Genomic DNA, 26,625 nt, shown 5'->3' on the forward strand with positions numbered 1-26,625 from the left:
TGCTATGCCACTTGGTGCATACATATTGAGCAGTGTTATTTCCTCATTGTTTATACTGCCTTTAATCAAGATGTAATGACCTTCCCTGTCTTTTTTAATCATATCTATTTTTACTTTGGCTTTGTCAGAAATCATAATAGCCACTCCTACCTTCTTTTTCTCATTTGATGCCCAAAAGATTTTGCTCAAGCCCTGAACCTTAAACTTGTGTATGTCCACCCGCCTCATATGTGTTTCTTGTAGACAACATATGGTAGGATTTTGGTTTCTAATCCACTCTGCTATTTTCTTCCGTTTTATGAGCGAGTTCATCCCATTCACATTCAGAGTTATAATCATCAGTTGTGCATTTCCTGACATTTTCGTATCCTCCCCTATTCCTACCCCCTTTTTCTTATACTATTTCCTTTTAAACTCTTCTCTCACTTTTTATTTCTCATTCTTTCCCTTTTGTTTTCTATCTCTTTATCTTTCTTCTCTTTCACTCTATTTCTCTCTTCCTCTTTTCTTTTCTCCCCTCTTTTCTCTTTCACTCTTTCTCACACACTTCTTCTTTCTCTTCCTCTTTTGCTCTCATTCTCTTTCCATAGTAATGCTATTTTACCATAGTAATGCTATTCTCAAAAAGCTCCCTTACTTTTATTTGAAAAACTAATGTATTAGGGTCAGCTAGCTGGCTCAGTGGATTAAGAGCAAGACCTAGAGAAAGGAGGTCCTGGGTTCAAATCTGGATTCAGACACTTCTTATCTATGTGACCCTGGGCAAGTCACTTAACTCATTACTTTGCCTTTATTATTCTTCTGCCTTGAAACCAATACATAGTATTGATTCTATGACAGAAAGTAAGGGTTTAAAAAATGTTTTGAGAGCTACTCTATGTTTGCATCTGTTGACTAAATGTGATCCCTTACTCTCTTCTGCTGTGGTGCTTGTGCCTTCATCACTTTACATGGTACTAATTACATGCTAGCTCTGCCATTTTCATTGCATTTATTGCCTGGGGCCTATTGCACTTAATTAAGGAGTACATTTACTTGGAATATTGTATATTCAAGGTGCTATTCCCGGCATTAGAGGCATAGTCCTGCTTTGTAACCATGTCTTTTATCTCTTCAACAACATTGTAAACTCCTTTGACAAGAGGGCTCTGTCTTATGTAGCTTCATTCATTCATTCATTCATTCATTTATTTAATTTGTTTGTTTGTTTTTTAAACCCTTACCTTCTCTCTTGGAGTCAATACTGTGTATTGGCTCCAAGGCAGAAGAGTGGTAAGGGCCAGGCAATGGCGGTTAAGTGACTTGCCCAGGGTCATACAACTGGGAAGTGTCTGAGGCTAGATTTGAATCTAGGACCTCCCATCTCTAGGCCTGGCTCTCAATCCACTGAGCCACCCAGCTGCCCCCTCACATTTTGATTAAAGAAAAACCAAGAAATTAAGAAATATATTTCTGAAGAAGGAACCATTGGCTTTCACTATTTAAGAGATACTGGAATTTTAAGACTTTTGAGAAGTAATCTGGTGACAGCAATAGAAATATATTCAGTGGTCCTTTGGATTATTAATTTAAAAATTATTTCTATTGTCATGCAAACCACACTTTCATATTGGTCATTCTTGTAAGAGCACACTCATTCATAACTAAAACCCCAAAATAAAGCCAAAGATACACTGAGATGAAAGATGACTCCAATAGTTCTTTCTCCAGAGATGGATAGTATTCCCCATCATAAGTCTTTCAGGATAGTCCCAGATCATTGCATTGCTTAGAGCAGCCCAGTTTTCACAGATAATCATCATCCAATATTGCTGTTATTGTGTACAATGTTCTCCCAGTCCTGTTTATGTTGCTCTGCATCAATTCCTGCAGATCTTTCCAGCTTTTTCTGAAATCATCCTGCTTATCATTTTTATAGTACAAGAATATTCCATCACCAACAGATACCACAATTTGTTCAGCTGGTCCTCAATTGATGGATATCCCTTCAATTTCCAATTTTTTTGCCACAAAAAGAACTGATATGAATATTTTTATAAAAGTAAGTCCTTTCCCTCTTTTTAAAAATTATCTCTTTGGGATATAGACCCAGTAGTTACATTACCAGATCAAAGCGTATGCACGGTCTTATGGCCCTTTGGGCATCATTCCAAATTGCCCTCTAGAATGGTTGGATCAGTTCATAACTCTACCAGCAATACATTAGTGTCACAATTTTGCCACCTCCCCCTCCAACATTTTCCACTTTCCTTTCCTGCCATATTGGCCAATCTGATAGGTGTGTGGTGGTACCTCAGTGTTGTTTTAATTTGCATTTCTCTAATCAAGAGTGATTTAGAACATTTTTTTATGATTGTTGATGGCTTTGATTTCTTCATCTGAAAATTGCTTGTTCGTATCCTTTGACCATTTCTCAATTGGAGAATGGCTTGTATTCTTATAGATTTGACTCAGTTCTCTATAAATTTGAGAAATTAGGCCTTATCAAGAGATATCTGTTATAAAATTTTCCCCCAGTTTGTTGTTTCCCTTCTAATCTTGGATGCATTAGTTTTGTCTGCACAAAAGCTTTTTAATTTAATATAATAAAAATTATTTATTTTACATCTTATAATATTCTCCATCTCTTATTTGGTCATAAATTCTTCCCTTCTCCAAAGATCTGCCAGGTAAACTATTCTGTGTTCCCCTAATTTAGTTATGGTATCACTCTTTATATTTAAATCATATATCCAGTTTGAATTTATCTTGGTATGGGGTATGAGATACTGGTCTATACCTAGTTTCTTCCATACTGTTTTCCAATTTTCCCAGCAGTTTTTGTTAAATAGTGAGTTCTTATTCCAAAAGCTGGGATCTTTGTGTTTATCAAACATTAGGTGGCTGTTATAGATCTAATCTACTCCATTGATCTACCGTTCTATATTTAGTCAGTGCCAGATTGTTTTGATGATTGCTGCTTTACAGTATCTTTTAGATTTTCAAAAAAAAAACACTTGTTCTCTTAGAGGGACAGCCCTTATATCTATATCTATCTCTATCTATCTATCTATCTATCTATCTATCTATCTATCTATCTATCTNTCTATCTCTATCTATCTATCTATCTATCTATCTATCTATCTATCTATCTATCTATCTATCTATCTATCTACTATCTGTTAACCTTCTGCCTAGCTGGCTTTACCCCATCTCTTTCAGTCTTCTGCAGCAGCTTGCTCACACTCTCATCCACTCTCTTTAATCTTTAACCTCTCCTTATTTACTGGTTCCTTTCCTGCTGGCTGTAAACATTCCTGTTTCCTCCATCCTTACAAAAATTTTCACTAGTTCTTACCATCCCTCAAACAATCATATTATATCTTTTCTCTCTCTCCCAGACAAACTAATAGAAAAAGCTATTTATTTTTTTGTTGCCTCCCTCTCCTCTCTTTTCACTCACTTCTTGGCCTTTTGTAGTTTGTCTTCCAATTTCATCACATAACTGAAACTTCTCCAAAGTTATCAGTGATTTCTTAGTGACCAAATCTGATCATCTTTAGTCAGTCCTCCATAGCACTTGACACTGTTGGCCAATGTCTCTTCCTCACTGGTTTTTTTCTTTTCTGGGTTTTCATGGTTCTCCACCTTGCCTATTCTTCCCTTCTCAGTCTCCTTTATGGAATGAATCATCATCCGTATGTGGGCAGCTAGATGGCTCAGTGAATGGAGCCCCAGACCTGGAGTCAAGAGGACCTGAATTCAAATGCAGCTTCAGATACTTACTAGCTGTGTGACACCGGGCAAGTCACTTAACCCTGTTTACCTTAGTTTCCTCATCTATAAATGAAATGAAGAAGGAAATGGCAAAACACTCCATTATCTTTGCTAAGAAAACCCTAAATGGACTCCTAAAAGAGTCAAACATGGCTGAAATAATAAATAAAAAAATAACTCAACAATAACAAAAATACCTCACAGTTCTGTTTTGGATCCTTTTCTTTTCCCTTTGTACTGTAATGATCACATCTATTAGGTATCTACACCTACACTGTGGCACCTTATTCTTTTCACAATGGTGTGTGAATGGCAATTTGTTTTCTGGGCTAAGCTGGCTATCTTACTCCAACATGCCCTCACAATACACTTCTAGATTCCCAGAGAAGGAACACTACCCCAGTTACACTCAAATTTTATCAGGTTCTAAGAGTATAGGGGGAAATATACCCATCACATTATCTCTCAAGCCCCCACTGATGTGTTTCCATTTATAGAAATCAGTCAAATTAATGATTTTTATATAGTAATCTTAACTGTTTGCTTAGCAATGAGACTGATGAAATAATATGTTCAGGAGTATTCATATATTAAAGCAAATGTATGAATAATAAAACACATTATATTCTGTGCATAAGCTCTCTGCCACAAATGTTTTCAGTATATATGGGGAAATGGGCATACATAAGAACCTGGAAGGGAAATACTTAAGGGAGTAAAATCCACAGGCTCACAACTCAGGGCTTCAGTCATTGGTTCCTTTAGGATCATCTGTACCACACAAAACCACTTTTCCATTAACTGCTTATCCGCATTTACAAGTGCTTTCAATAACCCTAAAAGGGCATTTGAATAGTGTTGTGGTGTTAATTTGTATAATGATTAGTTTCCTTTAAGCCAGAGAACTGTAAAGACCATTAGTTTGGTTATAGCTCGGTACCTCAGTCCATCAAGCTATTCACATACCTGGATGCTTGTTGTCCAGGCAAATTATAGTAAACAGAGCTTATAGAAAAAGGGTGAGGTTGGCTCTTTGGGCAAGGAAAACCAGTCTCACCAGCCCTTCTCTAGTTAGGACTCTACCTCCTCTAGTTATGTCTCGACATCTCTTCCTACACAACAAAAAAAAAAAATTCATAGCATCTTTCCCCTTTCTGATTTTTCTGCTCAACCTAAGGACAGAAGAGGGCAACAGGTGCTTCAGAGAGACTTTATGTGTCTTCAGCTCTAGAGGGCACTAAAGAACAATATCTGGAATTGAAGCTCCTGGCCATTGACATTGAGCTTCCCTAAATAATGGGGAATCGTGATGATGCTTTCAGTCCACTGACTGCTCTAGTTACCTCTTCTTTACACATGGTTCCAGGGGAGTCGCTTTTCATCCCTTGCTTTTCCTTCAGCCTCTACTTGTCAGGCACTTCTCCCTTCAGTTTCATCTTTGGTCTAAGCCTCAGACCTCAAATCATATATATTTTAATGACTTAAATTAGAACCTGTTGGCATTCACTGGCAACAAGTAGCCAAATTTCCAGTAGGAAATTTTAAGTTTTATTTAAACCTACCTCAGTCTTCAAATAAGTATGCATTTTAATTTTTTACCCTCTTAAGACCTAAAACAATTGAATGCAGAGAAGCTGAGGCATCATAATGCCCTGCAGCTCTGTATCCTCAACATGGTCCACCATCTGATTTTGTGTACTATAAATTATGCTCACATTTACGCACTTTTAATAATAAGTTCCTTTTCTGCCCCTTCTTAAAGTATCAGTTGTTCACAGGCAAATGAGGCATCTATCTTATAATTTTCACAGGGTGATTTAATGCTTCATATTTTTTAAAAGTCCATTTCCTCTTGCTCAAATCCCATATGACAACCATGTTTCTTTATACATATACATTAGCAGTTTTTATTAAATCAAAGTTTTTTTCCCCTACTCTTTTCAGGAATTAAAATATTCATCTATGTCAGAGACCATATATTACATCCTTTGCGAATTGATTTAAATCTTTTTCTTCTTATAAAAATGCTTATTTTTTTATCTGTTCATCACTAAGCTAATGTATATGAAAAAAGAAGTAAAGGGGACAGCACCTATCACTCCACTTTATTACTTGGGGACTTCATCACCTCATACGGCTTAACTATTATCTTTTTGCAAATTTATTCTCCGGATTCTAGAATTCTAGTCCTAGTCTCTCTTCTGAACCTTCAGTTCTACATTTCCAACTGCCCGTTAGAATTTCAAACTGGATGTCATGTAGGCATATTGAACTTATTAAAATGTCTAAAATACAGTTCATTATCTTTCCTCTCATACCCAACTATCTTCCAGACTTTCATGTTTCTGTCAAGAGTATCACCATCTTTCTAGTCATTTTAGGTCTCAATCTCTCTGTTATTTTCACCCCTTTATTCTCAAGTTATCTCACATTCATTTATCAGAACTTGTCATTTCTACCTCACGTCCATTCACTTCTCACTTCTCTTCCCATCTTCTCTTGCTCATCACCCCTCCTTGGACTATTGGACTAGCCTCTTAATTGAAGACTTTGCCTCAAGTCTTTCCCCCTTCCAATCCATCCTCCACTCAGCTGCCAAAATAACTTTCTTAAACTATGGACCTGACTATGTTGCTTCTCTACTCAATAAATTCCAGTGGCATTCTTCTCCCCTACGATAAAATATAAACCCTTTGTCATCGAAAATCTGTTACTACTGTCCCTGAGCAACTTTCCCAAACTTATTGCCCATTGCTTTGCTTCATATACACTACAGTCCAGGCAAATTGGCCATTGACATCTCATACATGGAGCTCCATCTTCTACCTCTGCTTTTACACTGGCTTGTTCCCATTCTTGGAATGGGGTCCCTTCTCAATTTTGCCTTTTTCTTAGAATCCCTATTTTTTTTCATTAACTTACCTTCTAAAGCAATCCTTTCTTGATTCTCTTCTCCACTTTCCCATTACCTTTATCTGTTTGGTGTCTACATATTCAAGGTGTCCCAAAGGCTCACTTTCTCTCTCTGTCTCTCTCTGTCTCTCTCTGTCTCTCTCTCTGTCTCTCTCTCTCTCTCTCTCTGTCTCTCTCTCTCTGTCTCTCTCTCTCTGTCTCTGTGTGTGTGTGTGTGTGTGTGTGTGTGTGTCTTGCTCTCTCATCTACTTATCTCAATAATCCTTCTCAGTCTCCTTTGCTGTCTCATCATCCATGTCCTATCCCTAACTGTGACATCTCTAAAGAATTTGTTCTGGACCCTCTCTTTTTCTTCATTGTCTTTTTTGGCAATCCTGATGTCATAAAAGTATTTCTCCTTTTTTATTGTTCCAGCTAATATGTGGCACTGGGTCAATGGCATGTGCAGCATCCTGAGACAGAATAAGGTAATGCCCAAGTATGTTTGTATATTCTTCATCTCCAAAATAGCCACAATAATGCCTTTAATACATAAATCACTGGTTTTATTATTAGACTTAAATGAGATTACACATATAAAGCAGTTGATAAGACTTAATGTGCTAAATGTCATTTAATTATAATGATGATTATTACTAGAATGTTCTCTTTAAATGTTCTAGCTAAAGAGAACTAAGAATGACATTTTCTTCCGTACTCTTCCATTGAAGTCACTCTTCTTTTTTTGTTTTTTCAGTGAGAGGGAACATGAATGGCTAAATTTTTCTTTTCACTGCAAAAGAGCTTTCTAGAACCTATTAAATTAAGAACATTTTCATATCACTCCATGGGCCAGATTCTACCTCATTCACTTACTTAAATTTATGTGACTTTATTATAAGTATGCTTCTATAATGAGGTCTTGTGACTGAGTTAACTTTAGGGGATCAGAGTGGGGTGCATAGTATTAAAGAACATTGCTACTTAAATGTGGTAACCACATCTTTTGGAAAACAAAATTTCTGTCTCACCTTACAAAATTCATGTTTAATACTTCTGAAATGTCTATAAATAAGAAATATACTTGGTACTGCAGATATGACGTCAAATCCCTCTAAAGACTGTTTGTCTTGAGTTCCAACCACCTGTGCTTTTTATCTGTGACATAAACATTAACACACACACATATACACACACACACACACACACACACACACACACACTTTCCCAAGAATCAAAGCTTTTTTGAGCTCTGTAATGTGCTGTGTACCAAAAGAATTATGGAAAAAGGATTTCAATTGCATCTGAAATTATAAAATCATCATCATTATGAACAGATGGCTCTTTCTCACAATGAAATGTTTCCTATTCTTAATTAAACATGATGAATATTTTTAGCAAAATAACAACTTTTATTTTTTTTTGTAAGGCTGGTACTAGTAGAAAGAAGGAGAAGGAATTGAAAGTAAAAAAACCTACATTCGGTTTTTGGTTCCAGCCCTTCCTAGATTTATGACCATGGACAATTGACTTAACTCCACTAAAGCTCAGTTTCCTCACTTGTAAATTGAGAATACTATTACCCACTACATGAATCACTGTGAAAAAAGTGCTCCATAAGCCATACAATTTTATATAAATCCACATTGGTTTTAGTGTACACACATGAATTTTATCATCTGAGTTATTATATATTTCTATACTTTTGGTGTAGCCTTAGAACATAACAAGTTTCTTTTCTAAAGATTTCTGACTTTCTTATTTTTGTCTTCACTTTGTTAATTTCCTTCATTAAAGAAACCTTTTTTGCACTGAAATGAAAAAGGCATGGTTGAATGGTGCTGTGTTAAACCTCTTAGTTCACTGTAACATTTCATATAATAATAATGTCTGTATAATAGTGTCTGAAGGTTATATCACCTTGAACCCTCAGCTCATCACTATCCTCTTCCCCTAGCACCTCACCCTGTGATAGGAGGATCAGGAGCTCCTCCTAGAGCTTCTATTTAAAGAGAGCATCCTAATTAGCCATTTCATCATTTCCTACCCAGCTACATCCCTCTAGATTCTCCATCATGTTTGTAACCTTCCATTCTCCCCTCTCCCCTTTAACAACTTCTTTATGCATGTCATCTCCCTCTGTTAGAATGTAAGCTTCTTGAGGACAAGATCCTGGGCTGTACTTGCCCTTTATTTTTATCCCCCGCTCTTAGCACCATCTTACCTGAGCCTGAGGACAAGTAGGTTAGATGAGCACTGTAGGCACTATTATAATAGTAATTTTATTTTTCCTTAGATTTTTTATTCAAAGATATTTTATTTTCCCAATTGTACATAATAACAATTTTCAACAAAACATGCATTTTCCAAAGTTACAATAATATTCATTTTGTAAATGAGGAATCTGTGGCTCAGAGATTTCATGACTTACCCAATTTCACATGGCTAATAGGCATTAGAGGGATGATTCTGATTCAAAGCTTAACACTATCTACTACACCACTCTACCTCTCACATAGGAAGAAGACAGCACATTTCTGGTGGCATTATAACCATGACTCAATTTTTTTTTTACCTTTATGGGAAAATGTTTGAATTGTTTGATTTTGTGCACATAGGTATTGTTCCAGTAATAATACAAGCTTTTCTCAAAGTCTTGGTGTAGTTTTAATCTGTTAAAGCTTGATCAAAATGTGAATTCCACTGTTTAAAAGAGTATCTCCTAATATCCGTGGACCTCAAATCCTAAAGAGTCTTAGTATTACTCAGTAGAGAATGATCCAAAGCCCATTATTTTTTTAAAAATCTAGTCACTCTTTACTACCTATCTACTTAGAGTATAGGCTGTTTGTACTTTCTTCAATTCTCTGCTTTGTGCCTTTTAGATTATAAACTCCACGGTGTCAGGAATTTGATGTTTTGTATAATATATTAAATAAATTTATAAAATAAATTTCTGTGGTAGGTAAAAAAACAATACCATGAACTCATGGTTCTCTGTGTATGTGTGTATGTATGTATTTATGATGACAAAATTGCAGTTAATGTTATTTCTGATGTTTGCTTAAAAGACATTAGTGTTCTAAGAACTTTGGATAATATTTTTTTTTACCTTCTGGGATTAAATTGGCAGGAATCCTCTGGAGATAATTTTATCAATGTACACGTGACAACATCTAGTGCTAGCCAGGCTTACGAAGATGTTTTTTTACTGACCCGAGAAGAAAAGATGATATCCGAAGATTCGTGTTATCCTCAGGGACACATTGTGTGTGGGGAAGCAGGTCGATGTAAAGTAGAAGAAACTGCCATGTTGTCCTTGGTCAATGAGACTGAGGAAGATAACTTTAGGCAGATTCCTACAGAAGATGAATATGTGGACCGAGCTCTCCATGGTTCTGATTGTTTGTTGTTATTGAGTCAGCCTGGAAGCAAACCAGCTTCACCTTTCCCAGAGCCCTTGGAGGTCGGGGAGAATGACAGCTTAAGTCATTGTTTTACTGGTACCGAAAGTACGATGGACTCCGAGAGCTCCTATTGCTCTAAATCCTCATGCAGGACTGACTCCATCCCTGTTTCCTCTGAATCATATTTGCAGAAATTTGTCCACTGTCATGACAGCATCCTTGCAAAGGAGGTGGAGAACAGTGACAGGAATCATTGGGCAGCCAACCCTGACTTAACAAATGGCTATGGGGGCAGCAGGGAGCCTCTCAGGAAGTACACTGAAACTTCTGAGAAGAAAGCTGACCACATCACAGCAGCCTTTGAGAATGGAACTTTCCCACAGTGCACCTGTGGCTTAGACTTTCCTCCAGAAAGTCAGAATATCTTTGCAAATGATGCTGAGGGTGAAGACTTGTCCTTCGATGGTACTGAAGTGAAGTTCCCTAGCACAAAGAGAGGCAGTTCTGGGTCAGGTGGTGTTTCCAGTGACTCGCCTCTTGCATCTGGTAAGTCACTTTAAACCCTACTCACTTCTTTACAGAAAAGGACTATACGTTTTTCTTTTTTTAAGTTCACAGAGATTTTAGGGAAGATGGGAGATAAAGTAAGAGAAATTAAATTTTTATTGGCCTCTATAAAGTGGCATCTGTTAGTTCTTTAGCATCCCTCTCATGGATGGCTTCCCCTGCTCTTATGGTCATTTCTGTGCATATATATCTATATCTATGTACATATCTATCTATATCTATATCTGTGCGTGTGCACGCATTTTTGTGTTCCTGGTAGCCTTCGGCAAAATTATGATGGCAGCAGAGTTCACTATTCCCAATCTCCCCAGTCTGTGGCATCCCTACTAGTGCCCTCAGGCACCTGGTACCCTCTTGGTCCTTTGTTCCTCTCTTCACTCAAAAGCTCTTCTCAGAGCCTTCTTTTATACTTTCATCTAAACAACTGGTAAAAGCATAAGATGACAGGCTGTTTAACATTTTAACAAGTGTGACATGTCCTTTTCAAGGTGAAATTCTGTTGGTAGAATTTCAAGCAGGCACAAAGGGGGTGGTGGAAGACACCCAAGTCTTTCCTATACCCCTGAAGTCATACTTAATCTACTCATGGAAATAGAGCTATATTTGCGTATATTACATTACCCGGGGCTTCTTCCTAATGAAACCCCATACTTCAGTTCTCTCTGACTTTATCTATCATTCTCTTTTTCAGCCAGAAGTCAGTTCCCCTCTCCCCACATCTTAGAGGCAATGTGGTATAGGGGAACACGTAATGGATTTGGAATGAAATGATGCAGCCCAATCCCCGCTCTGCCATTTACTATCTCTGGTGACTGGGCAAGTCTCTTAATTCCCCTACGTCTGGGTTTCTTCATCCATACACTGAGGGGGACAGACTGGATTTAAGATTCTTTACAGCTCTACTTTATTATAATATAATACAGTAAGCCTGATAGGTCTTGGAACTACTTTTAAAGTTGGTGCTAATTGACTGGTATTTGTTTTTATGACATTTAAATGAATTGTTATGGGCTCGGAGAGTCTCCTTAAAATACTTTTGGGAGTGGGGCTGACAAAGAAGGATCAGCTAGCATATGTTATTTCCTGAGGGCCTGCTTTCACTGCAATGGGGGTATAAATAGGTTTGAAAGATTTTTTAACTTTTTGGTTTTAAGCACAGGTGTAAAAGGAGAAAAGGGGCAAAATTAGAGATCATCTATTATTTTTTTAAATGCTTTTCAGTGGGAAGGATGTCAAATTAACAACACCCCTTCCTAATTCCTATTTGCTATCATGCCTTCAATCTATTTAAAAAAAAAAAAACAAACCTTTACCTTCTGTTTTGAATTGATACTAAGTACTGGTTCCAAAGCAGAAGCAGGGTAAGTGGTAGACAACTGAGGTTAAATGACTTGTCCAGAGCCACACAGCTAGGAAGTATTTGAGTTCAGATTTGAACTCAGAACCTCCCATCTCCATGCCTAGCTCTCTATCCACAGAGTGATCTAGCTCTTCCTCTTCAGTCCATTTTTAGTGATTTCTATTATATAACTTATATTTACCTATCCATTTCCATGCTGTATTCCCTCTGTAAAATGTAAGTCCTGGGGGCAGCGGGGTGGCTCAGTAGATTTAGAGCCAAGCCCAGAGATGGGAGGTCCTGGGTTCAAATTTGGCCTCAGACATTTCCTAGCTGTGTGACCCTGGGCAAGTCACTTAACCCCCATTGCCTAGCCCTTACTGCTCTTCTGCCTTAGAACCAATACACTGTATTGATTCTAAGATGACAGGTAAGGGCTTTAAGAAAAAAGCAAAAACATAAAATGTAAGTTCCATAAAGTCAAGGATTATCTTACCTTTATATTTGTACCCCCAAAGCCCAACACTGTACTTGACATATAATAGGTGCCTTATGAGTGTTTGCTGATTGATGGTTAATGGGGAGGGCCTACACTGAGCACTCTGAGTACCTTTGAATACTCAATAGAATGATTTTTAATGTCTGAACTTTCAGTAGGGAAATTTGGAGAAGACAAAATAAGGTCATAGCTTAGATTTCCACAGACTTCCAGGGTATTTTTTTTTAAATCAGGTCATTCAAATTATCCCATAAAAGTCCTTCTAGATTCTAAAAATATTTTTAAAAACCCCTACAATTAATTAAATATTTATTGTCTATTATATAATTTCATGTGGCATTAATTTCATAATACATATTTTAAGTTTATTTTTAAAATATTTAAAATTTAAACTATTATTAAATTAATTTGAGTTTAATTTAATTATTTAAAAATTTTAAGACATTTTAAAATGTCTTTACATTTTTTCTTCATGCCCAGGGTCCCTTTATATATTTTATACACATAGTATTCTGTATCCAATTTATAGGATTTAGATTATAATTTTACTTCTTTAAGTAATTATACTCATAATTATATTTTTAATTTTTCTACTTCTTGTTGCTTTATCTATGGTTTATTTGATGCTGACTGTGGCCAGATACACAAATCACAATTACAACATCGTTCATCCTTTATAGAGGTCTGTTTTATAATATGGTTTCTCAGGAAAGCACTGAGTATGGTAGAAAGCTTTGGGTGTAGTAGGGGGAAAGGGGAAGAGGAAAAGGAAAGAAAAACTAAGGGAAGGAAAGAAACATTTGTTATGCTCCTGCTATGTGCTAAGGCACTATATTTTTCAAATATTATCTCATTTGATCCTCGCAAGATCCCTGGGACATAGGGGCCATTGTTATCCCCATTTTATAGTTGAGGGAATTGAGTCAGAAAGAGGTTATGGAACTTGCCCAGTCACATGGCTATTAGCATCTGAGACCAAATTTGAACTTGGACCTTACAGACTCCAGGACTCATCTTGCCGCCTCATTGGAAAATAAGTATTGTTCAGTTATGTCCAGCTCTTCATGATCCCAAGCATTTCAGGTTTCTCTATCTTCCACTGTCTCTAGAAATCAGCCCCAAATCATGTTCATTGTTTCCGTGACACTGTTGATCCATCTCATCCCCTGCCATCCCCTTCTCATTTTGCCTTCAATCTTTCCCAACATCAGAGTCTTTTCCAAGGAATTCTATCTTCTCCTTATGTGGCCAAAGTATTTAAGCTTCAGCTTCAGTATTTGCCCCTCTGATAAGCAGCCTGAATTAATTTCTTTAAGTATTGACTGATTTGATCTCCTAGAAATCCAAGGGACTCTCAAAAATCTTCTCCAGCATTATCAGGTTGGAATTTCCTTTCCTGTTTCTTAATCCATTATTTATTTGTTTGTTTATATTTCAAGCTCATTCAGGATAAAAAAAAATAAAACTTTTAAATTTGTATCCATTTATTTATATTTCATTTTAATTTTATTTTCAAGTTCCTTGATGCTTGTTGCAGGAAATGTTTTTGAATAATAACAATATTGTGGGGATATCTCAACAAAGGAAAACCAAACTAATTTGTTTCCTAAAGCTTTGAGTTTAATTCATTTCCATTCCACAAGCCTTACTGAAAATTCCATTACTTTTGAGGCAAAATGAAAATAGTCTTCTGTCCTCCAGAAGTCTCCATTCTTTGGGAATGCAAGAATACAGATAAGTAAATATAAAATCATTTCTAATTTATGGTGAAATTATAGTTTTACCAAAGTGCAATTCATAATTTCAGTTTAACTGATATCAGAGAATCTGATATCCAAGGGAGTACGATGATCTCTATGTATGTTGTCATGTTTGCCTTCATTACATCTTAATAAATCATAGATAAAGATCTGGAAAGGAGCTTAGAAGTCATCAAGTCCAACCCTCTCATGTTACAGATGAGCAAACAGACCCAGAGAGATTGTGAAATTACCCAGAGTCACAGAGTTAGTAAGTATAGGTGTGGGGCAGTTTTTGAACCCAGGTCTCCCTTACTCCTAGTCCAATGCTCACTTTCTATTCACTAAGTCATTTTGCCTCTCTAGAAACTATCCCCAAGGCAGCTGAGTGACTCAGTGGATTGAGAGCCAGGTCTGGAGACAGGAGGTCCTGGGTTCAAATTTGACCTCAGATGCTTCTTAGCTGTATGACCCTGGGCAGGCCACTTAACTCCCATTACCTAGTCCTTACTGCTCTTCTGCCTTGGAACCAATACATTGTAGTAATTCTAAGACAGAAGTTAAGGGTTTAAAACAAATCAAAAAAGAAAGAAACTATTCTGAAAATAGCAATTGTGTTTTTTCTCATTTATTTTATAAAATGTAGCCTCCAAAAACATTTTCACATTTTTTAAGAGAACTTCTCTCACTAAAAACCTCTTTGTTGCTTAGCAAGGCTACTTTTTTTCTCCTGGATTCTAATTTTTTTTTTCCTGTTGGGAGAGATTAGCAAAAACTCTCTTCCATTAAATAATAGATCAATGGAGCCAAGAGATCTGAATTTAATGACTCTACAAGTGACTAATAACACTACCTGAAACAAATCAATATTTCACTCTGTGAAATGGGCAAGGAAATATTTGCAATGAAGTTATTGAGATTGAGATTCATGGAATAAAAATGCCTGTTTAGTGCAACATTGAATTTGCTTTGAAATCATGAGTTTAAAAACAAAATCAGTGTTCTCCAAATCACAGAATCTTAGCCTAGGAAGACAGCATAGAGGCCATCTAGTCAAACCTGTATCTAAACAAGAACCCAGTCTGTAACGTTGCCAACAAGTGGCCATCCAGCATATGATTGAAAACGACCTCTCTTAAGGAGAAGCAAACACTTCCTCAGTGGGCCGCTAGGTGGTGCTGTGGATAGAGTACTGGCCTTGCAATTAGGAAGACTCATGTTCATGAGTTCAAATTTGGTGTCAGATGTTTCCTAGCTCTGTGACCCTGAGCAAGCCATTTAATTTCTATTTGCCTTACTCCACAGGAAAAGGAAATGGCAATCCACTCCAGTATCTTTGAAAATCCCATATGGGATTACAGAGAGTCTGAAATGACTGAATAACCACAATACTTGCTCAGGCAGCGTATTCTATTCCACTTTGGGCAATGCTAATTATTTAGGAAGTTCTTCCTTACATAAGCCTAAATCTTCTCTACAAGTCCTGCTGCTGCTCTTATCTCTGAGCAGAATGAGTCTAAGCCCCTCTCCCAGGGATATCCCATCAAATACTTGAAGAGAATTATCAAGTCTTCTCAAAACAACTCAGGGGTCTTTAGCTGATCATCTGATGACACGATTTTCATCAGCCTTCCAACTTGGTATTCTACCATTAAGGATAACTCATTAGTCTGACCATTGAGCTAATTCAAAGCCATATAAATGTACTATCCTCTTGCCCAGGTGTCAGCAAACTATGGCTTGATGGCTACATCCATACCTTCTCCTCTTTTTGAGTGACTTTGAGCTAAGTATGGTTTATAGATTTTAAAATGTAAAATATTTCATTTGGGGACTACCCTATAATTCTTTCTTTTTTCCAAGAATAACATGAGACTGCCAGTATTTGGGTTTTTTTTTTTTGGCTAAAATTCTAGCTAAAGTGCTTCATTCATCTAAATGCCTTGACCCATTCTTTTTTTTTTTTTATACCTTCAGTGTTAGAATCAATACTATGTATTGGTTCCAAGGTAGAAGAGCAGTAAGGGATAGGCAATGGGGATTAAGTGACTTTGCCCAGTGTCACATAGTCAAAGACTAACCCAGGACCCTCCATCTCTAGGCCTGGCTCTCAATCCACTGAGTTTCCTAGCTGCCCCTTTAACCCAGTTTTAATAAAGCTATGCTAGTTTGTTGTGATTGCCATTCATTCATTCAATCAACTAGCATTTATTAAATATTTAATAAATGCTAGATACTGTACTACATGCTGGAGATACAGATAAAGGTAGGAACTATCACTGACCTTGAGCACAAAATCTAATGGAAGAGACAACATAGGTACAAACAAGATAGATGTAGATAGGTGGGGAGGGTATTCTGAGAGGAGATGGCATTAATAGCTACAGGGACTAGGAAAAACCTCCTACAGATGGTGAGACTTGAGCTGAATCCCAGAGGAAACCAGAGAAATCAAGAAATTCAAATGAGACAGCAGAATTCTCCATATATAGAGGACCACCCAGTCCAAAGGCATAGAGAAGGCAGATGAAATGTTTTGTTCAAGGAACTGCAAGCAGACAGGTGTCACTGGATCCTAGATTGTAGGAAACGGGAATGTGCATAAGAAGGCAGCAAGGTGGTACAATGGATAGAGTGCCAAGCCTGGAATCGGGAAGACTCATCTCACTGAGTTCAAATGTGTCCTCAGATATTTACTAGCTGTGTGTCTCTGGGCAAGTCATTTAACCCTATTTGTCTCAGTTTCCTCATCTGTAAAATGAACTGGAGAAGGAAGTGGCAAGCCAGGACAGTGTCTGCAAAGAAAACCCCAAATGGAGTCACAAAGAGTGAGACATGATTGAAATGACTGAACAACAACAAACATGTTAGAAAGCTGGAAAGGCAGGAAAGAGCTAGGTTAGCCCTTTGAGTTTGCAAATGCCACACTACTATATTTGAAAATTTCGAATATTTACTTTTATTCATTTCTGTAGCTCTTTTTCTATCATCCATGATCTTTTCAAATTATCCTTGATTCCAGGCTTCTACCCACTGTGCCACCTCACTGCCTTCTTACACATATCCCCTTTCCTACAATCTAGGATCCAGAGACACCTGTCTTTTTGCAGTTCCTTGAACAAATTCATTTTTTTTTCAAATTTTTACTGATAGCTTTTATTTTACATCATCTCCTTTTTCAGATACTCTCTATAACCCAAAAAAATCATCCCTGATAACAGATATTAAAAAGAAAGAGAAAAAAGACCAGTTCAGCAAAACCAAACAACACGTCAACCCAGTCAGTCGGAGCACGTACCCCTGACTCTAGCCCTCACACTTACCCCTACTGTAACCCATTACAATCACCCCCACTTCTGTACAGAGAGGAGGTGCCCTTTCTCAGCTCTTCTTCAGGGTCAAGCCTCTGGTCATGATTTATGGAAGCTGCTGTACTTTTCATTTATATTGTTGTGGTCATTGTCTGTATTGTTTTCTTGCTTCTGCTTACTTCTCTGTGGCCTTTCTAAATTTCTCCTGCTTCTCTGAATTCTTCATGTTCATTGTTTCTTATGGTATAATACTATGTCATTACATTTTTGTACCATGATACCCTGTTCCCGGTTGTTGGGCATCTACTGTTTCAAGTCCTTTGCTCCCACAAAAAGTATAATGAATATTTTAGTGTGAGACTCTTCTTTCTGTCTTTGACCTCTTTGGGGTATGTTCCCCTTCCCAATATTTTTTAATCCTTCTTTCTTAGAATCAATACTGTGCCTTGGTTCCAAGGCAGAAGACAAGTAAGGGTTAGGCAGTGGGGGGGATCAGTGACTTGCCTACCTGCTCCCCTCAATATTTCATAGCAGTAATTTTTTTTGGTGGTAGCACCTTCACAGCCATATCTTCCCAATTCTTTCAGTACTTGGAAGTATAGTTCATTTGGGCCTGGTGACTTAAACTCATCAAGAATGAGTGCTTTCAGGACACCCAGGTGGCTCAGTGGATAGAGAGCCAGGCCTGGTGACAGGAGGTCATGGTTTCAAATTTGGTCTTAGACATTTCCTTGCTGTGTGACCCTGGGCAAGTCACTGACAACCCTTACCCTCCCCCCTTTCCCCCATCCCTTATTGCTCTTCTGCCTTGGAACCAATCTGTATTGATTTTAAGACAAAAGTAAGAGTTTAAAAAAATTTAATTAAATAGGGGCAGCTAGGTAGCTCAGTCCATTAAGTGAGGCCTAAAGATAAGAGTTCTAGATTTAAATCTGACCCCAGGCACTTTCTAGCTTGGTGGCCCTAGGCAAGTCACTTAACCCCCACTGTATAACCCTTGGAACCAGTACACTGTATTGATTCTAAGATGGAAGATTAAGGGTTTATTTTTTTAAAAAAGAGTATTCTTTTACTATCTGCTTACCTACTTTTCTTTAGCAAAAGATTATATTGGGGGCAGCTGGGTGGCTCAGTGGATTGAGAGCCAAGCCTAGAGTTGGGAGGTCCTAGGTTCAAAGCTGACCTCAGACACATCCTAGTTGTGTGACCCTGGGCAAGTCACTTGACCCCCATTGCCTAGTCCTTACCACTCTTCTGCCTTGAAACTAATATACAGTATTGATTCTAAGATGGAAGATAAGGGTTTAAAAAAAAAAGCAAAAGATTATATCTATTATTTATTGAGCTTTTCCCTCTCCTAATCCAGTAAACACATTGAGGGCAAAAACTAGTTTGTTTGTTTTTTTCATTTTGTCTTCACATTCCCCACACCTTTTTGCCTTGTATCCAAAAGGTGCTTATAATTGTTGAATGAAAGATTACATGTCTGGCAGTGAACTTCCAAATCAAAATAATAAAATAAGGGGGGGGATGTGGAGGTAGATAACCAAATAAAACTATAACATTTTTAATTTTTAAAAGTTTTACAATATTCTGTCTGCATTGCTTCTCCTAGTGCTTGACAGCACAAAATGTCTATGGATAGATTGTGTGGATAAAGAAGCTGACACATTGGTGAAATTAATTTTTGCCTGACGAGAAGAAAGGACAGACCAGATGGATTTTTGAAGCAGTGCAGCTCTTTCCACAATTACTTCTACATGAATAGACCCAGTTTTTTTCTGGCTGTGCAAAACAACATTTTCGCATGACTACTTTCTTTAATTGTTATAATTCATGTTCTATAAAATGTGATGAAAGGGGATAGAGTTAGGAGGGGAGGAAAACAATAATAGAATTTGATCTCATTGGATTTCCTAAAAGCCAATTTCAGGCCTCTCAGTGAGTTGGCCTAAATTTGGACTCATGACCAGTCAGTGGGGACCCAGAGTAAATGTTTTCCTGGCAATTATTTTTAGACATTTTATCTGACAAGAGTGTTTCTTTTAAGACAGCCACCTCTTTTGGAAAGAATTAATTCTTTAAATAACTCCTGCTGTTAAAGTAATTCTCATTTTCTCTTTTTCCCCTCATTTAACTCTTTAAATACAGGATTCATATGGCAGCACTAGATAATCATCATATTACAGTACTTTCAGAAATTTTTTGCCGGGACAGAGAGCAACCCTTTTATGACTTAGAAGATGGTCTTTGAGAGTTTTCCATGGCCAATAAATGTATTAACCTGTGATCATTTGGTGATGAGTTTTTCTGAGCTTAGCTAGTCTTGTCGTTGGACATAAGGGAATATACCCTTGGGCTTGGACTGCAAGACTTTTCAGTTTGCTGTTATCTACCAGAGCTGAAATTCTGGCATAGCCATCAAGAACCCACGATCATCTCCATGCCAAAATCGGACATTAGAGTAAGAGTTTGGTGGAGGAACAGTGTAATAAGCAAGAGATGAAAGGACTGACACAAAAGTATGATCTGAGCATATTGATTTATTAACAATGCATGTCAAATGCCTAAAAAATAGGGACCGAAGCCCTTCCTCAGTTTGGGGTTGGACCCCATATACGGTGAAAAATAGATTCATACATTAAAAACAATTAATCAGGGCAGCTAGATGGCTCAGTGGATAGAGATCAAGACCTGGAGAAGGGAGGTCCTTTGGTTCAAAACTGGACTCAGATACTTCCTAGCTCTGGAATCCTGGGCAAGTCATTTAACCCCCATTGCTTAGTCTAGTGATGGCAAACCTATGGCATGGGTGCCAAAGATGTTGGTGCATGCAGAGTGTTCTCTATGGGCATGTGGCCACCCCCCTTTTCCTCCCCAGAGTTGGTTACTAGAAAGACAGAGGGACTCAGGCAGAACTGCTCCCCTCCCCCTCTCTACCGCACCTGATGACATTGTTTCACATCCCCCTGATTCTCTGCCCAGCAGCCCAATGGGAACACACAAGGGGGTAAGGTGAGAGGCTCACAGGCAGCAGAGCTGGAGGGGAGCAGAACACTTAGGTCATTTTCCTCTCCCTCTCTGCACTAGCTAAGGATGTTCCTCACTTCACCCACCCCTCCCAGAAACCCAATGGTTTCAAACCCTGTGTGGGGTGATGGGGGCAGGGCATGCCCAGCATGTGTGGGGGAGGGGCACAGCATTAGGTCTGGGGTGGAGCCCGGCACTCTTTCTCTAAAAGGTTTGCCATTGCTGGTCTAGTCCTTACCACTCTTCTGTTTTGGAATAGATACTTAGTTCCAATTCTAAGATAGAAAGCAAGGATTTAAAAAAGAAACAATAGATCAAATAATACCAATTAATTAGAAGGAAACAATACAACATTAGGTAATTTGATATCTAATTGGATGAAAAATTAGGGACTTTCTAAGTTGAGAGGGGGAGAGTGAATAGATCCAATTCCCTGAATTCCTCCCAAATGTCTGTATATAATCAAAGGAACATGGAAACAATAACTGATTGATCAGTATGGGACTAGTTTTCAGATAAGGTATATAAGGCTGCTTAAGTTGTACAGTTGTGAGAAAACTTCTTAAGTCAATCTTAGGATCTGACTGTGTATTCTAGTCAATATAACCTAGGTCCTTAGTTAAAGGTCTCTAAACAGCAGATACAAGTGATCCTGTTTCCCAGCCACACAGGTGAGGTTCAAACAATGCAATGAGGTTTTCTCTTAATTCCCATTGTTAAATAAAGTTTTCTCACAAGATAGAATTTGGAATTGTCCCATAACTGAACAGAAAGTGAACTGAGGTAACTTCAGAACTTTGTCACAAGATGGGTCAGTGTAATTCACTCGGTTCCTACAATTAACCACTTGCTACCCTAATTCCCTCAATTCCTTCAATTTTCTCACAATTAGGATGTGATAATGATGATGATGATGATACATTGGATGATCCTGAATTTATAATTCTTTGAGGGACTGTGAATCACCTTCATCTTACAAAATAAAACAAAAAGAAAAAATTTATAGGAAAATTGGGCATGTAGTAATATATGCCCTGACAATTGTTTATGAAATCAGATGCCAGAGCACTATCATTGTTGATATTAACAACAATTGCTTTTTGTGGTTTTCCTTAAACTTAAATTTGGGAGAATTCACACAGTGCCATCTAGTGAGTAGTTAGTTATCAAGGACTCTGGTGTCTATATGAGGTCAATAAATCACTTCTGAATCTGTCAGTCAAAAGGAATTTTCTGTGTCAAGTGCAGACTACTCCTAGGTCCCATGGCTCTATTGAGGTGGGTACTGATTCCATCTCTCCAGATTGCAGCCCCTCTAACACTTAGTAAATAGTCTTTGTGAGCTGCTGTGATTGTCACCTGGTGGCTAATCTTCTGGTGATACACCTTTCCAAACTGAAGTAAATCCTGACCTCAGATGTCTCACACACAGCATCATACTCCAGCTCAAGAGGTCTTGCAGAGACTGGCATCTTGCTATTGTCTTCCTTTATAACCCAGAAGGAAGATCACTTCAATGTCACATTGAGGCATCAGAGACAGATGTTAGTGGAAATCAGATTACATAATGTTGTATTGTTTCCTTTTAATTAGTTGGTCTTGTTTGATCATTTGTTTCTTTTTTTTAAACCCTTGCCTTCTATTTCAGAGTTGGAACTAAGTATTTGTTCCATGACAGAAGAGTGATGAGGGCTAGGCAATGTGAGTTAAATGACTTGCCCAGGGTCACACAACTAGGAAGTGTCTGAGGCCACATTTGAACATGGGACCTCCCATCTCCAGATATTTTTGGAGGCACAAATGTGCATGGTGCCTGAATAACACCACCAGATCATGATACAGTAGGAGAGAAGACTCAAACCTAGGGGTTCAGATCCCCACTCCACTACTTATTTCCTTGAACTAGGTGACCTTTAAACAATCCCTTCCAGTGAAAAATATTTGACAGAGATTAGCAGAACATAGAAAGGAATGAGGTTGGATATGAGAAAGGGTTTATTACGTGATCCTCAACAAACATCGTTAAACGTATTTGCCTTATTTTCTTGTCACCCACTGTTGCCTACTGATCTGTTTCTTAGCTTCTCTACTTCAGGTTTGTGGCATGAGCTATGTTTCTTGGGGAAAAAATAGACAACTCTGCATTGCTGTCTCCTTTCTCCTTGCCTCCTCATCTCTTTTGTCAGCTTTCTGAGCCCAGGAGTGGCAGTCTTAGCTTCAAGTACGTTGACCAGTGAAAGTTGGTTAGCCATAGGATTGGGTTGTTCCTCCTCCCCATCTGAGTGGCAAAGAGGAGGCTAAAGGGTGGCATGCAGAGGCAGCCAGATTGGTGAAAAAGTCTTCCCTGGTCTTTCTGTTCCCCCACCCTGCCATACCAGATTTTACCACCCTCCCTCTCCTTTTAATGGCTTTGCTTCGGGGCTTCTTCTGCAAAGAGCCTCATCCACGTTCATATCCTTCATTCTGCTAACTAACTCCCATTTATAACAGCTAACTTGTCTGACAAAAATTAAAGATCACCGTTATCCTTTTGATGAAAAAATGATATGCTATAAATTTTGTTGATGGGTGCCAAGCTGCTTCTGTATAACCTAGTGCATTCAATATCTAGATGTTATCTCTGAATACATAAAAATTATTTTCAGTATTTACTGACAATTTTTTTCGCCCTAGCATTTCCTGAACATGGCTCATTTATTACATTTCAGGCATAATGCTAATTCATTAATGCAACGATGTGGCTAGGAATGGGATCAGCTTTGCCTTAAAACAGAAGACTGCTCTGTTTCTAGACCTTGTACTACAAGGTTAATAGTTCAATTTGACAAGCATTTACTATATACTAACTGGGCAGTTGGGTGGAACTAGAGTGCCAGGCCTGGAATCAGAAAGACTCTTCTTCCTGTATTCAAATCTGGCCTCAGATACTTAGCTAGCTGTGGGACTAGCAAGTTGCTTAAGCCTATTTGCCTCAGTTTCCTCATCTGTAAAATGAGCTGGAGAAGGAAATGGCAAATCACTCCAGGATCTTTGCCAAGAATGGGGTCCAAATGAAGTCACGAAGAGTTGGATGTGACCAAAAATAACACAAAAGAAATATGCTAGCTACTATGTTGGAGGTTGGGGATACAAAGAGAAAGATGAAAACAATTTCTGCCCTCAAAGAGCTGTGACTCTGCTGGGTAAAAACAGCATCCATGCAGTTAAATAAAGGCAACATAATTTCAGATTGGAAGTGCTAGTGCCTGTACTGGAGCTGAAATTTGAATAGCGCTCTGGATCGTAAGAGGCAGCAGCATCAAGGGAGAGCATGCCATGCATGAGGCAGAGACTTAAAGGCACAGGGATGACATGTTACCCTCGGGGAATAGCTAGTAGGACATACAGGATGTCTGGACTGGGAAGTGTTTGAGGGAAAGGAATGTGAAATGGGACCAACAAGATGGGTTGGAGCCAGAGTACGAAGGGCATTAAATACTAAGAGGAGGAATTTGTGTTTCATTCCAAAAACCATAATATAATTAATCAATCCACAAGCATTTAGTAAGTGCTTATTGTATACCAGGTACCAGGTTACCGCCCACAAAGATTCTATTGTAGGAGACAACATATGTATGTGTGCACATATGGAATGAATCACTGAAGCTTTTTGAGCAGGGGAAGAACTTAGTAAGACCCTGTTTTAGGAATATCAATTTGGCATCTATGTGGATGATGGATCGGAAAGGGGAGAGAATGGAGATAAGGAAAACAATTAGGATATGACTGCAAGAAGATTAGGATCTGAATGAGGATAATGGTCATGTGAAGGGAGAGAAGGAGATGAGCACAAGATCCAAGAGTCATACAAATGCCATTTACCTTTCATTTTCTGTATTATTGAAGACACGCCTATACTGAAATCCATGTCAGTGAATCTTAGCATAGGAAGGGACGTTAGGGGTGATTCAATCTAATCTTTCCAATTACTTTGCAGGTAATCACTTGGTTCAATTCAAATGTACTAAAAGTAAAGCATTTTAGAATATAATTTATAGATGTCTTCTGAATTGATCCCCTTCTCCTAGAATCTTCTGTAACTTCTGTGAAACTCATTCATTTTTTTTTCTGAGCCATTCTGCTAGCCCTTGTGCATCTGGACTCTTTATAATCCCTCTTTCTTGATTGCATCATCTCAGTCCATGATCCTTCCCTGGAATGTGAGATGATGTGGTCATACTCAGAGTCATAAAGAGGTCTGAATATATAGGATGTATGGGAAAAGAAATAACAACTCTAGAGAGCCAGGCCTGGTGATGGGGGAATCCTGATTTCAAATATGGCCTCAGATTCATCAGAGTTGTGTGATCCTGGGCAAGTCACTTTACTCCAGTTGCCTAGCCCTTATTGCTCTTCTGCCTTTGAACCAGTACTTAGAATTGATTCTAAGACAGGAGGTAAAGGTTTAAGAAAAAAATAAAGGAATCGCTCTTTCCTTCAGTTCTATAAACCGTCATTCCATCCTCCCTTCTGTTTTTTAAATCTTTCCTAGTCCAACCTCATAGACTCTTATTGAATGTGCAATGTATGATGCTAGGTACAGGGAGATATAAAGACAAAAAAAAGTCTGTGCCCTCAAGGAGCTTACATTCCCTTGGCAGTAAGGTTGTATAACAACTGAATGTAAGCTTATTGAGGACAAAGACTTCTGTTTTTGTCTTTATCCCAGCACTTGGCGCAGTGCCTAAAACATAGTAAGTAATTAATAAATGTTGGTGGAGTGGAATAATTCTTTTACCAGGAATTAGTTACCAAAGGATCAGAGCACAGCTAATAAATGATGATCGTCCTTTTTCCTTTCATGACTTCTGAATCTTTTCTATGCCCCTGTGCCTGTATTGATCATTTGGCTTTTTTCTCTTGGGTCAAAAATAAGTAAGCATGTGGGGACCCTCCATGGTACCTTGTGGATTTATTCACTTAGAGCATTTTCCATTCCCAGAGGTGGTTACAGGCAAGAACTTATATTCTCCAAGTTTGCCTCTGGCTTTCAGGACTGCATTGGTAGAGAGACATATTTCTTTGCCACCTCCCTCTAGCCAGTCCCATTAAGATGACAAATTCAGTTCTTAGATAGGAAATATTGGGCGTTAATTAAGGGGCTTGATAGGAAGCATCCATCATGAGATTGCCTCTGCAGCCAGCCAGAGAAATGGCAAGCCACCACCACAGGATTCAGCTTGGAAATATTCCTCTCACAAGACATGATTCTCACTGAGAAAATATTAATCATACCCATGCATGTTTTTTTTTTCCTTCCTCTCCATCCTAGGAAATGTGACTGGAAACAGTAACTCTACATTTATTTCAAGTGGGCAAGTAATGAATTTCAAGGGAGATATCATTGTAGTCTACGTTAGTCAAAACTCCCAGGAGGGCCCCACCATCCCAGGAACTGCGGGCGAAAACATTGGCAGCCCTGTGCAAGAGGAGAACCTGAACCGCTGTGACACTTTTGCAGGGAATGATCTCCATTTCAAAGAGAAATGTGCGGAGAGTTCCCTGGGGATCTTTTCTGAGGATAAAGCACAAAAGTGCTTAAGAGATCATACAAGAAGACCAGGGCCAGGGATTCAAGAGGAAACTCAACATGGCCCTGAGAAAGAGAGCAGCCAGAGCCCAGCTTCTCAACCTGTACAGGAGGAAGGGAATCCTAAATCTTGTTCCCGGAAAGCTTGGCAGTGATGGGAACTTAACATTGCCTCTGTCCCTTCCCAAAGGGTGTCAGTACTTCAAAGAACACCAACCTCAGTCAGGAGACTTGGGATCTAGGCTTGGATCTGCCTCAAGCTATCCTTGTGACTTCAGACAGGAATTTCTCTTTTCTGGGTCTCATTTGCTTCATTGGTAGAGTGAGTGGTTTGGACTAAAGGATCTGTAAAATCTCTTTCAGCTCCAAAGTTCAGTGATTCTAATCATTCTCCCTGTGTTGTCCTCAGGCATATTCCCGCACATAGAATGGAATAAGCATTGCCTGAGAATGTCAAATTCAAATCAACACCTGGGCTGGTTTTCATCTTTGGAAAATACTAGTGCACTGAACAGA

General features: G+C 38.4%; 1 protein-coding gene across 1 annotated transcript in view; it reads left to right on the plus strand.

Annotated features, from left to right (window-relative positions):
- The window catches only part of TNFRSF11A (TNF receptor superfamily member 11a), a gene marked incomplete at its 5' end in the record, with an annotated part of 69,944 nt that extends 43,680 nt beyond the window's left edge, over positions 1 to 26,264 (plus strand). The window contains 3 exons of the mRNA XM_044682238.1: positions 7,084 to 7,136; positions 9,782 to 10,601; positions 25,852 to 26,264. Of these exons, the coding sequence (XP_044538173.1) occupies positions 7,084 to 7,136; positions 9,782 to 10,601; positions 25,852 to 26,264 (1,286 nt within the window). The remainder of the gene's footprint in view (positions 1 to 7,083; positions 7,137 to 9,781; positions 10,602 to 25,851) is intronic.
- Between the last annotated feature and the right edge of the window lie 361 nt (positions 26,265 to 26,625).

The sequence above is a fragment of the Gracilinanus agilis genome, chromosome 1 (assembly GCF_016433145.1).
Source record: "Gracilinanus agilis isolate LMUSP501 chromosome 1, AgileGrace, whole genome shotgun sequence".
NCBI classification, from domain to species: Eukaryota; Metazoa; Chordata; class Mammalia; order Didelphimorphia; family Didelphidae; genus Gracilinanus; species Gracilinanus agilis.